The 13,812-nt window shown below is 42.1% G+C and overlaps 1 protein-coding gene across 8 annotated transcripts in view; it reads left to right on the top strand.

Moving 5' to 3' along the window:
* Window positions 1-493: 493 nt before the first annotated feature.
* The window catches only part of TNRC6B (trinucleotide repeat containing adaptor 6B), a 92,928-nt gene continuing 79,609 nt past the window's right edge, over window positions 494-13,812 (top strand). For 6 of the 8 annotated variants that reach the window (XM_082241271.1, XM_082241270.1, XM_082241268.1 and 3 more), the window contains exons 1-3: window positions 4,565-4,618; window positions 7,717-7,789; window positions 8,619-8,708. In XM_082241271.1, coding sequence (XP_082097397.1) covers window positions 8,674-8,708 — 35 coding nt within the window. In that variant the 5' untranslated portion in view covers window positions 4,565-4,618; window positions 7,717-7,789; window positions 8,619-8,673. Of the gene's footprint in view, window positions 1,062-4,564; window positions 4,619-7,716; window positions 7,790-8,618; window positions 8,709-13,812 lie in introns of those variants that run through there. The other 2 variants (XM_082241272.1, XM_082241269.1) reach the window with 1 other exon arrangement.

The following is a 13,812-nucleotide window of genomic DNA, read 5'->3' as shown; positions in this document are numbered from 1 at the left end:
GTGGTACTCCAACTGCGCACAGCGCCGGGCACTGCGGCTGCGCAAACCTGGCTTGTTATTACAGTATTTGCCTCTAAACACCCACCCCCTAATTTATAAGGCGGCGGGGGCTGATTTTGGCAATCTGAGGGACCGTGGCCTATTACCCAATCGCATATCGCCTTCTGAGAAATTAGCCCCACCCCCGTCAAGCTGGTCACTAGGCGACCAATGACGTTTCCAGTCTTGAGGCCAGAGAGGTACGCGACTCGGCTGTACCGAAGGCTTCGCGATCTGCGATTAGCCGGTTTAAGATTGATTGACATCTTCAGGAGCGAAGACCAAGCGCACGCGCTTTGAAATATTTATTATTATTTTCGGCTCCGTTTTTACGGCGATGCGAATTCGGTGGCCATGATTGGCCGGCTGTAATGACGAAATATGTAGCCAATAGCCTTGCAGTAAGGAACAATATGGGTGGGACAAATACGTGACTTGACCAGACGAGCTGTGGTTTTGTCCAATTGGAAAAAAGCTAGGGCGGAGAAAGCAGAGGAGTGCAAGTTAAAACAGCATAGGTAGCTGGTTTCACCAATAAGGAGTCGGGTGGCTTTCACGCTGTCCAATTATTATCATAAACTTATGAGGCGGAGCTTTGCTTGATATGCAGCCACTGTGACTAATGCATCTTGAGATGGTTGAAGAGTCGCCCAATGGGAAATGAGGAGGGGGGATGGAAAAGGGGGCAGGTCGCCTTGAGACGGCCAGGTAACTTCGCCAATCAGTGTTAACATTATTGCGGTGCTAGCCAATGGGCGGCCATTGAGGGCGGGTCCCGATGTGTTTGGGTTCGTGCTCCTCCAGGGAGTGAGACGGCGGCGACGAGGAAAGTTTATTTTTTGGTGGCGGTTGACCCCCCCTCCCCCCGCCATTTGTTTTGATCTCTGTATCTGGCGGCTGGATTTCCCCGGCGGGTAAAACGGGCGGGAAAAGCGGCTCCCGCAGCAGCGCCCGTGGAAAGGAGGTGGGCTCTCCGTGTGCACCGCTGCGGGCGAAGAGGCGACGGCTGCGGCTCCTCGTAGGTGAGTGGCGAGGCAGGCCTCGGGGGCCCGCTGCGCGCTTCTGCGAGGCTGCTGGAGCGGGTGAACGGCGAGGCCTCTTCGCTCTCCTCTCAGAAGACGCCGCAAATCCTCTCAGAGGGTCGAACGGCTCCTTCGGGCCCCTCCAGCTGTCTCTCAGCTCCGAGGGTGTCATTGTTGTTAGTATTATTATCATAATAACATGTGTGTTGAGGTAATGATGGTTCCTGGGGATACCTCTCTCGTTCCAGTTTCGCGGCTGTAGCTGCAGGAGCTCCGTTGGGTTAATGAATTTGGGGCTGTTTAGGATCGGGGCGCCGGTGGGGGGGGGGCGGCGGGAGGAGAGGGTTTTCCATCGCTTTCACTTGCGCCTGCGCAGTGGCGCTTCCTTCTCTGAGGGCATCGGCGGTGGAGGAGCAGAAGGGGAGTTTAGTATACAGTATTTGGAGTGGGACGTGAAACTCGCTCCTCGGATAATGACGACCTGAAAAGGGTAACGGGGCTTGAGAGTTATTCTTTCTCTCCGACCCCAACCCGAGCTAATGGTGAGATTCTTCTCTCTCTTTTCTCTCCCCTCACACCGTCCAATAACTCGGGATGGAAACTCAGGTTCTGTGGTGCAACCAGTCACCAGTCCAGATCGGGTGGAAACAGCCAAGTACCCCGAGTGTTGCCGTAAAGGCTTATTTATAGCAGCGCTGGTTGTAGCAGGCCCCAGCTCTACCCATGCAGGATGAAAAATGATCCTAAAAGATATAAATAAACACAGCCGACTGGCGGCCTCTTGCTTTCTGCTCTCCTTTGCTTCCGTGAGTGGGGCTCTCTTCCACCCAAGGGGCGATGACCACCTCGAGCGTAACTCGTTTGGCATAATATTTGAAGCGGATAAGAAATGTTAGAACTGTTGACTTGCGGTGTTGCCTGGGGTGCAGTGGCGTAGCGTGGGTTGTCAGCACCCGGGACAAGGCAAGTAATTTGTGCCCCCTAACCCATGGATTTGCGCCCCCTAACCCTAACCCCCAGATGTTGCGCCCAGTCGGCCCCCCTGCACCCCCCACGCTACGCCACTGCTGGGGTGCCCACTCCTTAGCAGGGTCAGAGCCTTTTAATTGAGAGAGGCCCGTGGAAATAGTTTAACATACAAGGTACTATCAAGCTACATATTCTGAATCAACACTAGTGTGTAAATAGGTGGCAAGAGAAGGGGGTAGCAGAGTCAGAAATGTTTGGGGGGTTTTGGTACTAAGTGTTGTGAGGACAGCTCTTTCTAAAGATGAAGGAACAGCTGGTGTAATGCGCCTCTGAGAACCTCATTTCTGGTGCATAACATTTTGCTGTGTGTTTTGTGTTATGTACTGATCAGGACTGAATTGGAGCTACAGTGGTACCTCAGGTTACATACGCTTCAGGTTACAGATGCTTCAGGTTACAGACTCCGCTAAACCATGAATAGTGCTTCAGGTTAAGAACTTTGCTTCAGGATGAGAACAGTAATCGGGCTCTGGCGGAGCGGCAGCAGCAGGAGGCCCCATTAGCTAAAGTGGTGCTTCAGGTTAAGAACAATTTCAGGTTAAGAAGGGACCTCTGGAACGAATTAAGTACTTAACCCGATGTACCACTGTATAAGGTACTGTGAAGCTACATATTCTGGATTAACACTAGTGTGTAAATAGGTGGCAAGAGAAGGGGGTAGCAGAGTCAGAAATGGTGGTGGGGGGTTTTTTTGGTACTAAGTATTGCGAGGACAGCTCTTTCTAAAGATGAAGGAACAGCTGGTGTAATGCGCCTCTGAGAACCCCATTTCTGGTGCATAACATTTTCCTGTGTGTTTTGTGTTGTGTACTGATCAGGACTGAATTGGAGCTACTGGAAACTTGGAGGCAATGATCTGCTCTTGCCATACCTCACCTGCCTTTCCAATGCCATGGGTAGTAGAGTAAAACTGACATTTATTTGCTCTTGTGAAATAACATCAGTGATGAAACTTTGTTTCAAATCCACATTTCAGGGTAAAATCAGGCCATAACCTTTATTCACTGAAGTTATCTAAACTCTTAAGAACATGTTGCTGTGGGCACAGAGTGGTATGGTAGTCTTATTCTCTGATTACCCCAAAGTAATGCTAATTATTTACATTGAGCTTTGTTAGATTCTGTGCAGCACTCTTGTCTTTCAGCTACTATATGTTATTTCAAAAGTACTGTAGTGTTAAAAGGAAATGCCTATCCTAGTGTAATTGGTTTTCCTGCTCAATTTCCTTCAGACTCCATATAGTTGCATACCCTTGGTGGGATCCTATTTTTTTTAATTAGGTGACCTAGGGCTTTTATTATGAAGTAAAACCTTTTTATTTTTCTATTCTGAATTGGGATAATACATTTGGGGTATTTTTTCTGAATATAAGGAGAGTTTTCTGCAGCGTTTGTGCCTGCAATCCAAGTTTAACTTTATAAATAGTGCTTTCATCATGTTAAAAGGTAAAGGGACCCCTGACCATTAGGTCCAGTCGTGTCCGACTCTGGGGTTGCGCTCTCATCTTGCTCTATAGGCCGAGGAAGCCGGCGTTTGTCCGCAGTTTCCGGGTAATGTGGCCAGCATGACTGAGCTGCTTCTGGCGAACCAGAGCAGCACACGAAAACGCCGTTTACCTTCCTGCCGGAGCGGTCCCTATTTATCTACTTGCACATGACGTTCTTTCGAACTGCTAGGTTGGCAGGAGTTCATCATGTTAATTGTGCTTTAAAAATGACATTTCTACTATATGGAAACAAAATATATCATAGTTATTCATTTTAAAATTGTAATACAGTATTTATTACTTTGGTATATTATCAGCTACTTTGTAGACAATTTCCTCTAAGTGGAGTATAAATCCAATAATTTTTCTTTTTTGCTTTTATATGTGTCATAATGCTACCAAAAAATCTTATTAATTCAATTTTTTTTATTTGGATTGCTTGCAATGTACACTATAGGTTAGCCAAGAGCAGTGTCTTCTCTCACCCTGCTAATTCTGATATGGGGCGGGGAGTGGCAGAATTAGTGGAGGCTGGAAAGGTGTTAATATACCCCCAAACCTTCAGAATTTTCTTCTCCTGCATGTCCATAAAGGCCAGACCAGAATTTTGTGGCTAAGTAATATGGAGTTGATTAGTAAGTTGCTTTTTTCAGATAGTGATGTTGATGTTATCAAGTTCTCTTAATCACGGAATTCTTTTTTGTGAACAAACCACTTTCATTGCCTAGCATAAGTAGAGCATTGACTAACAACAATGCTGTGCCTGTCCATTCACAATGGAAGTGGGTTAGCCTCCTTAGTATGAGGGTTAGCATCGTATGTAAGGGGACGCAATTTGCACTGAGGATAGCTCATAGCATTCAGAGGGGTCCTGTGAAATCAACATTGGTTAGTGTTAACCATGGTTACAATCTGTACCAAAACATTCCTTAATCATGGTAAAAGTTGGGGATGGACTTCTAGTTGACCTAAGTGCTTCATATTGCATGTGGTAGGCTGGAGAAAGAGAAAAGATTGGATGTTCTTCATGTATCCACTTCTGGTGAGTGCACATAACCTCAGCTAAAAGCTGGTGTGGTATAGTAGTTAAAGTTCTAGATTAGGACTGGGAGACTAAGGTTGAGAACATCATTCAGCCATAAAGCTCATTTGGGTGACCTTGGGCCAGTAACAAGGTTGCTGTGAGGATAAAAGGGAGAGGAAGTGAATCTTGAATGCTACATTGAGCTGTTTGGAGAAAGGTAGGATATAAACACAGTATAAATAAATACAGGATAAAACTAGCATGTGGATAGTGCATAGCCCATAGGCCTCCATACTGTATGACTTTGTAAGAAAGGTAGGTGCCTGGTAGCCATTATATAGTACAGTACTTGATTCCCTGAACCAAAGTTCAGACTGATCAATTTGTCTGGGTTTGGATATAATGATAGAATCATAGAACTGTAGAGTTGGAAGGGATCCGAAGGGTCTTCTCATTCAGCCCCCGGCAATGCAGGAATCTTCTGCCCAATGTGGGGCTCAAATCCACAACCCTGAAATTAAGAGTCTCACACTCTAGTGACTCAACTGTCCTTTCAACATAAACTGTGGTTAGTTTAAAAGCTTCCAATTTCCCTGTGACACTACCAGAGGAGAAGAGATAGTACTTGAGCCTGAGCTAATCAGACATTGTGGCTTCTACTCCAATTTCCCCTAATTGCTGGGGGGGGGGGGAGGGAAAAGTGAAAAGGTGACTGCAAGCCAGATTGGGTAGTCCTACCTATCAACCATCAGACAAAGGATTCCCCACCACTTTTTAAAAAATATAATTTGACTTACTCAGGGGAGAGTGCATGATTTTTCATTTCTGGTGAGCATACCTAGTACTTCATATGGGGATGAAAATACTCACCTTAGCTTATCTGTGTGGATTTGCTGAAGAGGAGACTCAGAAGGATGGTGTGTGTGTGTGTGTGTGTGTGTGTGTGTGTGTGTGTGTGTACCGGGAGTAATGGTGTGTGATTGTTTTTGTCTGGCCTCATCATATGCTGAAATGCTGCTCCCAACACCTTTACAACATGGAAATGTAACTTTGGGTCTGAAAAAAGTTCCCCATCTTTGGTTTAAGTTTTAACCCCATGCTACTTTGTATAAAAATTGTGGCTACCATGAGAGAGTGTACCATTTTTTGTCATCAGCTCCAGTTATTTTGCTGTTTTTAGAGCAGTCATTCCCAGCCTCTGTGTAAGTTCCTTAGGAAATGCAAAATTTGTTTTTAAATATGCAAATACTTATTTGCATGTATGTTAGTTGATAGAAGGCATTTTGCTGTTCTGAAACAAGTTGTCACCTTGGAAAATATAGTGGCATATACCATAAAATTGATTCTGCATTCATCTGTGATAGTGACTACCTGTACAGGCTTGAAAACACTGGACAGTGCTGCAACCACTCTAGTTGCCTTCACTTATCTTTATGCTCCAGTGGCCAGAGGCGTAGGAAGGGGTGTGTGGTGGGTGCGGTCCGCCCCAGGTGTCATGACAGGGGGGTGACAAAATGGCAGGTGAGTGGGCAGCACACCTTGTGCCCAGCGGCAGCAGCCCTCCTCAGCCATGACGAGGCACACCCGGCGGCAGCAGCTCTGTTGCCGGGTCATGTTTGACCCAGCTGCAGAGAGCAGGAGGAGAGTGAGCAGCAGCTTCCCAGCCCCTCTCCTACCCTGAACTGTGGCACATGGGAGGGCACCTGCTGCGCCCCCACAGGAGTGCGCCCGCCCTGGGCAGCACAGGTATATGCTTTGCCACTGCCAGTGACTAACAAAATGCTGCTGTTGCATTGCATTAGGCAAGAGTATTTGTTTTCCAAACTTTTCTGCAATCATGATAGCTGAACAATTTGCTTTTCTTCGAAAATTAAAATGTTTTAACTCATATGCTATGTTAACATATACCACATGTGCTTGATATTAGTGTGAATCTCATAAAGAAACTATTGCTAGTATGTAATAATGTTAATCTATGTCTGAGCATAATATACAGGTGAGACCATTCACCTTGAAATAGATTTCCATTTTCTTTTCTTTTTTTAGATAATTTTATTTATTTATACAAACAAGAAAAAAACACACGCAGAAAAACACAAATACCAAATTACACACAAATTACAAAAATAACCATAGACACATAATTTTCTTGGCAAACAATAAAACATCTATTGGTCTTAACACTAAAGACCCAACTTCCCGTCTATTCCATATTTCAAATTCATATTACGTATTGCCAATACACATTTTTTTTCATAATTAAACTTATTCTCAATAAATCTAATTTCTTCTATCTACCTAGCAACTATCACTGAAGTTCCTCGAATGCTGCAACAGAATTTAACTACTATATTTATTTTTCAGATATTCTTTGAAAACCTCCCATTTAGAAACAAATTCTGGTTTTGATTTAGTCTTTATTTTTTCTGATAAACCATCTAATTCGGCATATTCTGTCAGCTTTCAACTACACAGAAAGCTTGATTGATGGAAAATCTGAAATGCTTGTCAGCAGTAATCTGCACCATCTTTGGTGTAGAGGTTTGAAGTGAGGTCTCTGAATATATATATTCTTTCCCCTGAAACATGTTAACGTTCTTTAATTTGCCATTTCCCTTAACTACAAGCTAACATGTTCCCTTATGCAAATATGTATTTAGTGCCAGTCCTCTTTGGAATCAAATGTATGTCAAGGTAACTTTTTGGGAAGAAAAATTTAAACTTACAACTTGATTGTTGCTTTCCATTCATGTCAGGCTGCAGAACTGCATGTTAGTGGTTCCTACTATGACTTTCTGGTTACCATCTTTTGGTTTCTTTTGGTGATTAGGTGCTGCAGAGTATAATTTAGTACACTACTGAGTATGTGGAAATGTTTGATCTTAACAGCCACAATGCATTTTAGCCAGTTCCATTATTATACAAATTTGTAAGACAGTGTTGGAATGCAATATTTCTTTTCGATTATCAAGTCTCACTACAGATTTTAAATTTCCTGTCATCTTTACCAGGTGTAAAAAAATACCAACTGCAAAAAAGCAACCAGGAATTTTTGTATGTCATGCTTATGTGCTTTGAATAATAGTAATTTTTTTCAATTTGTTTTTTTTTTGCAGTGGTTTGACTTTTGCACTGAATGTAGCCGGGATGGGTCCTTTCGGGCTTCAGCAGCCCTGAGAAGCTGTCGAGGTAACTTCTGTTTAAAATACAAGTGTACTGTTAGTAGAAAGCAGAGGTGGGTAGAGAAGGTAAAGGTGTACAGAACAGTTGTTTGATCTTTGGACATACCGTAAGTCATGAAATTGAGGGAATACACTCTCTTTTGCAGGGAATTATGATACATTGATTATGGTCTAGAGAAGTCACACAGAATGCCTATTAGAGAAGTGTTTTATGTTGTCCTGTTTCATGTGGAGTTTTGTATGTACAGTTTAAGCATGTCATGTTAAGATAAAAAAGTTTTTTTTTTACTGCCAGTATAAACATGCTTTCAGTAATACAGTCATTGAGACTTCTGATAATGTTTTGTTCAGCTGAAAAGCTGTGGCATAACTGAATACTGGAGAGAGTTGTATGCATTTGGAGACTTCAGCACAGTAGGCATTAGAGATGGGTTCCTTATCCTCTAGTTCATGGATTGGCACTCTCCAGCATGGGGGCCTAGTTAGGCCTGGCATGAGTCCTAATTTGGCCTTTGAGGACATTTCCCCCAAACCTTGGCTACCTGTTCTTTCTTAAAACTATTTAATCTGAAATAGCCATATGATTGGCAGATGAGTGAATAACTACTAGCCTTTCCAAAGACTACATCTACCAGCTCCAAACTACTTTATGTGTGTGTTTCTCCCCACTTGCCTGTCTGGGCCCCTTGTGCCTTTACTCCTGAGACCTGATTGCAATCTGGGTGATTTTTTTTAATGGCCTAAGAATCCTCAGTATTTACAATGTGCAGTATGACTCATAAAATTTCAGATTCCAACTATTTTATTATAACATCCTTCATTTTATTTATTTTTAGGCAGAATTTCGTGTTTCAGCAGAGTTTTGCACAGATTCCGTTCCCATGCAAACTGATGAGGGAGAAATTTTGTCGGAAGCTGGTTCCAAGGTCAGTGAATTCACAGAATGAGACTAGGGTAAATGTTGATACGATTAACTATTACTGTGAATATGTAGGTTTGAAACATGTACATGGTATTTCCAGATAAAATTCATTGTATTGATAAAGATTAAATACATACAAAGTTTTATTTTAGTCCAGTGCTGATATTAACAATACCATAAAATGTGGCAATTAATACAAGAATATTGTTTCCATGGGAATATTTATATCTTGGAGTCTTTCCTCATCTTTATGCAGCAATTATTCCTGATCAATATACACATTTCAAATGGGGATGTAAATAGTCACTCGCCTGGTTGCTTGTGACAAGAAAATGTTGCTTTTAGGCAATTGGGCAGGGAAGATTTTGTAAAATGGAAAGAGCTGAGTGTTCCTTCTAGACCACTGATGAACTGTAAATACTATAGGGCTGTATAGACTAAACATATTTTATTGGTTAGTAATTTCTGTGGACTGGCTTAAATCAACCTTTTAAGAAGCTTATCTACTGAAGAAGTGTATACTGTATAACTCATTTGAACCAATTCATGTAACACTTAGGGTAACATAAAATATCTTTAGTTTAGCTAGTTTTAGCTAAGTTGCAAATGTCACAAATTATTACTGTTTTGTTGAACAAGTACTTGATGGAAAGTGTGTAAAACTCATTCATTACAGCTACTATTTGAATTGGTAACTGTAGCCCATCTTGAAAACGCAGCAGCATAAATCTGTATTCTGAATAAGCCTTTTCAGTCTAGATAAAGGTTGAAGAACAGTTCATATTACACTACCAACACAATCACAAAACACTGTTCCCTGATAATTAACAGTAAGTGTTATACTCCTGCTTGCAAATTTTGCAGTGTTCACCTATGCTTCTCTGATAGCCCACTTGTTACCTGTGATTTGAAATTAAGTGTTGTGTGATAGTAGTTTTATTTAAGACTAGAGGAGGTGGAGCCTTCACACATTCTTCAGAGGTTTAAAGGCCAGAACACAGAGACCTGTTAGTGCAGCTGTCATGGTGCTGGTTCCCAGCTTGGCAAGCATAGTGCTCTGCTTGCAGCCTAGGCATGTGCAATTTGTTTGTGGTATTTACAAGTAATCCTTCTGCTCAAGTGTGTGAGGTGATATGCAAGCATTTATGTATGTGTATATTGCCACTTATCTGAGGATAACTGCTACTTGCTACAGATATCTAGCAAATTGCTTGGCTAAAATTAATATTGGAAGTATGGTATTGGCACTAAACATATGAATCTGCTTTTTATGGAGTCTGAGCACTCTTCCATTTGGGCCAGTACCATCCATTCTTGCTTTTACAGCTTTGTTACTTGATCTTATAACTGGAAGTGTTTGAGTACTATAATTTGTGCAGTGTGTGTGCTATCACTGAGCTATGGCCTTTCCCACAATCAGATAAACACATTACTACCTTAATTTGGATAACACTGAATGGATAGTGGTACTGAAAGAGCGCAGTGATGGGATGTAGATACTACAGGAGCTAAGGAGTATGCACATGCAAACTCATTCATCATCCAACCTTGTCCCTACTGTTTTTATATCTGAACATGGACTTTTGCATTTCAGTATGCTTTGGAGCTTTACCTGAGTAATTGCTAATACTTGCTACAGAGACCCAGAGCAGTCAATTATGTTGAATGATTTTAGTATCAGTTGTGCACTCTAAATTATTGCTCAGCAATTTTCTTCAGATTCTTAGGCAAATTACATTCTGCCCCAGTAAAAGGTAAATTTTTATAATTGGTTATTGAGATGAATGAGGCATAGTTGTACACAGTACTGTTTTTTTAGAAAAAGAGGTGCCGGAACTCACCTCGCTTGTTCTCTTAGAATGGCAACGGTGCCCACATGAGAGGTGCCGGAACTTGTTCCGGTGAGTTCCTGCTGAAAAGAAGCCCTGGTTGTACAACATTTGTTAAAGTAAAAGTGTTGTAGTAATATTTGTTTGAAGTGATCCAATCCAGTTCTTATTTGATTTTATTTGATATACAGTGGTACCTTGGGTTACATACACTTCAGGTTACAGACTCCACTAACCCAGAAATAATACCTCGGGTCAAGAACTTTGCTTTAGGATGAGAACAGAAATCGTGCTCCAGCGGTGCGGCGGCAGCAGGAGACCCCATTAGCTAAAGTGGTCTTCAGGTTAAGAACAGTTTCAGGTTAAAAACGGACCTCTGGAACGAATTAAGTACTTAACCCAAGGTACCACTGTATTCCAAGCTAGCTAACCTCTTGGAATCAGTTGTCAAGCTGGCCACTTTACGTTTGGGCTTTGTTTCCTCTGGGCTCACAAGGATGAGTTGGCTTCTTTTGCTCATGCTGGAAAAAAAATTTGTTTCTGTTAGTCTTGTGTTTGTAATGGGAGAAAAAGACAAACACTTTTATGAAACCCTTTAGCTATTAATGCTATTGTGGCTGGTGGAAAGGAAAGAAACTAGGTTGTAAATCCTCTCATTGTTAAAGCATCTCCAAAGATACTGACCAGAGTACACAGGAAGCTGCTTTGCTTCACGACTTGGTTCACATTAACATGCTCCCCCCCAGAACTTTTATAACAGCTATCCCCCAAATCGGCCCCTCCAGATGTTTTTGGTCCCAAAACATCTGGAGGGCTGAGTTTGGGGATGCCTGTTTTATAAGATCTGTTCTTATCAAACATAAAAAAGACTTGGAGGATGCAGGTTCAAATCTCCAGTTGGCCATGAATCTCACTAGAGTGACCTTTGGCTAATGACACATGCACACACAGAGCTATTGTGAAGATGAAATGGATGGAGGGGAATGGAGAGGGAAGGGGGCCATGTGAACCACACTGAACTTGGGGGAAGGGTATGATAAAAACATAAACTAAAATATTGTAGGGTGATGATCTCACTATGTACTTGATAAAGCCTAGAGCAAAACATTTTAATTGTTTTAAAATGTTTTTATATTGCTGCACACAAGCAATTTATGAGAGGCTGATATATAAATATTTTTATAAGGTAATAAATATAATTTCCTGCTCTTGGGGAAACCATTCTTATGTTATTTCTCTGCCAAATGTGTTGGAGTCGCTCTGTGACAAATCTGAAGCTCATTTTATGGCATACCCTTGGTTTGTATGATGTACTGGCCAGGCCTATTGTGCTTAGCAGTTGCCCCTGGACAAAGTGAGTGCACTGTTGAACTTGCCTAATATGTCCCCCCCCCACGTAATTGCATATTGGTAATAGTAAGCAAATTGCCCAGAAGCTATTCACCTATTACAGTCGTTCCTCGGAAGTCGAACGGAATCCATTCCAGAAGTCCATTTGACTTCCACAATGTTCATGAACCAAGCTGCAACGAACATTCAGGTTCCAAAGAATGTTCGCAAACCGGAACAATCACTTTTGGGTTTGCGGCATTTGGGAGCCAAAACGTTTGTCTCGCAAGGCGTTTGACTTCCGAGTTACGACTGTACTAGTTTTCTCAGGAACCCTAGGCCTTTCTACCCCAATAGTCCACCTGAGACAAGTGAAAACGGGTATTTTTGGAAGGGAAGGAAAAGGTATAAGTTGTCTGTGAAAGAAGAATGGGAGAACAAATTATAAAAGATGGGTTGAGAGGCGTGTGGTTGTGGAAAGGGAAAATCTGCAAGAGCCTCTTGATCAGCATGTTTTGCCTAATATTTTGTCACAATACCTCCAGAGAAATGTTATGCTTAGCTTGAGTAAAGGTGAGCAGTGGAATTCCTTTCCATGAGGAAATGTGGCAAATAAATTTAGCAATTTCCAAAGATGGGCTAGATAGCAGGAGAAAGTGATGATGTTGGCGCCCTCCCATCAGATGTCAAGGAGATAAGGTTAGAAGACATCTGAAGGCAGCCCTGTATAGGGAAGTTTTTTGTTTTTTTAATGTTGAATGTTTTATTATGCTTTTATATGTGTTGGAAGCCACTCAGAGTAGCTGGGACAACCCAGTCAGGTGGGCGGGATACTTACCACCACTACTACCACTACTATTAGTATTATTATTCCAAATTTTAACTCCATCCTTTTTGTGACTAGCAGCCTCTGACATTTTTTTATTTCCTCTTCCCTGGTTCTTTTACATTCACTTCTTCCTCCCATCATAGCTTTCCTCTTTTAACCCCCTTCCATTGTAGTCCCAGTTTGTTTTCTTATTTATTATTACATGTCAATGTTTATCTTATTTTCTTATTTCCTTTAACACCTCCTCTTTCCTTTTACCCTCAGAGGAGGGATTCCTTCCTTCCTTCCTTCCTTCCTTCCTTCCATCCCTCTCTCTGCCGGAACCTCTCTGTTTTCTGGTCACCAGCATGCAAGGACCTGCAGGCGGTGGCATTAGTCTGACTGTGGCAGAGCTAGGGGGCACTGAGCAGGCTATGACACTGAAGCCCACCTGAAAATGACCCAAGCTCTATTGTTCAAGAAACACTGGCCTAGGATGTCTCGAAAGATGGTAGTAACTAAATAAGACACATGCTTATTTGTGGGATTACATAACCATTGCTTAGGTTTTAAGTAGGACCAGTGGAATATCCTCATGGAACATTGTGGTCAAAAGTGGAGTCTCCTACAGTGGTCTGTGTAGATGTGCACATTCCTGAAGTAAATGAATACTATTCGTTGGATAGGAAAATTGAGTGAATACTGTACTTGCCCATGGCCCGTCATCTGATGCGTAGAGACTTTTAAAACTTGGTTGCACTTTATGGTTCTTTTCACATGTAAGGGAAGCCATAATTTCTGCCACTTAGTTGCCCAAGTGTCGGGTTTGTGCACTGTATCCTCTTGTGAGGGGGCAACCTAAGTACACATCTTTGCATAAATCATTGTATCTTAAACTGGGAAGACAATTTAACTGCAAACAGAACTGGAAGCCATAGTTTGAACGTAGATAAACTATGGCTTGCAGAACTCAAAACTTTGCCTGTTTCTACAAAGAAGTGAGTGAATTGAAGAATGCAAGGTGGGAGAAGAGTAATTAGCCAGACCATGGTTTGCCATTAAAAGCATAAAGCAATGCAGTACTGGTGTACACAAAATAATTTATACCCATTTAAGTGAAGGGAAGTAGCCCATTTTGAAAT

The sequence above is a fragment of the Podarcis vaucheri genome (genome assembly GCF_965113315.1).
Source record: "Podarcis vaucheri genome assembly, chromosome: 10".
Classification (NCBI taxonomy): domain Eukaryota; kingdom Metazoa; phylum Chordata; class Lepidosauria; order Squamata; family Lacertidae; genus Podarcis; species Podarcis vaucheri.
Note: the sequence above shows the minus strand (reverse complement) of the source record. Positions and strands in the feature narration are given on the sequence as shown.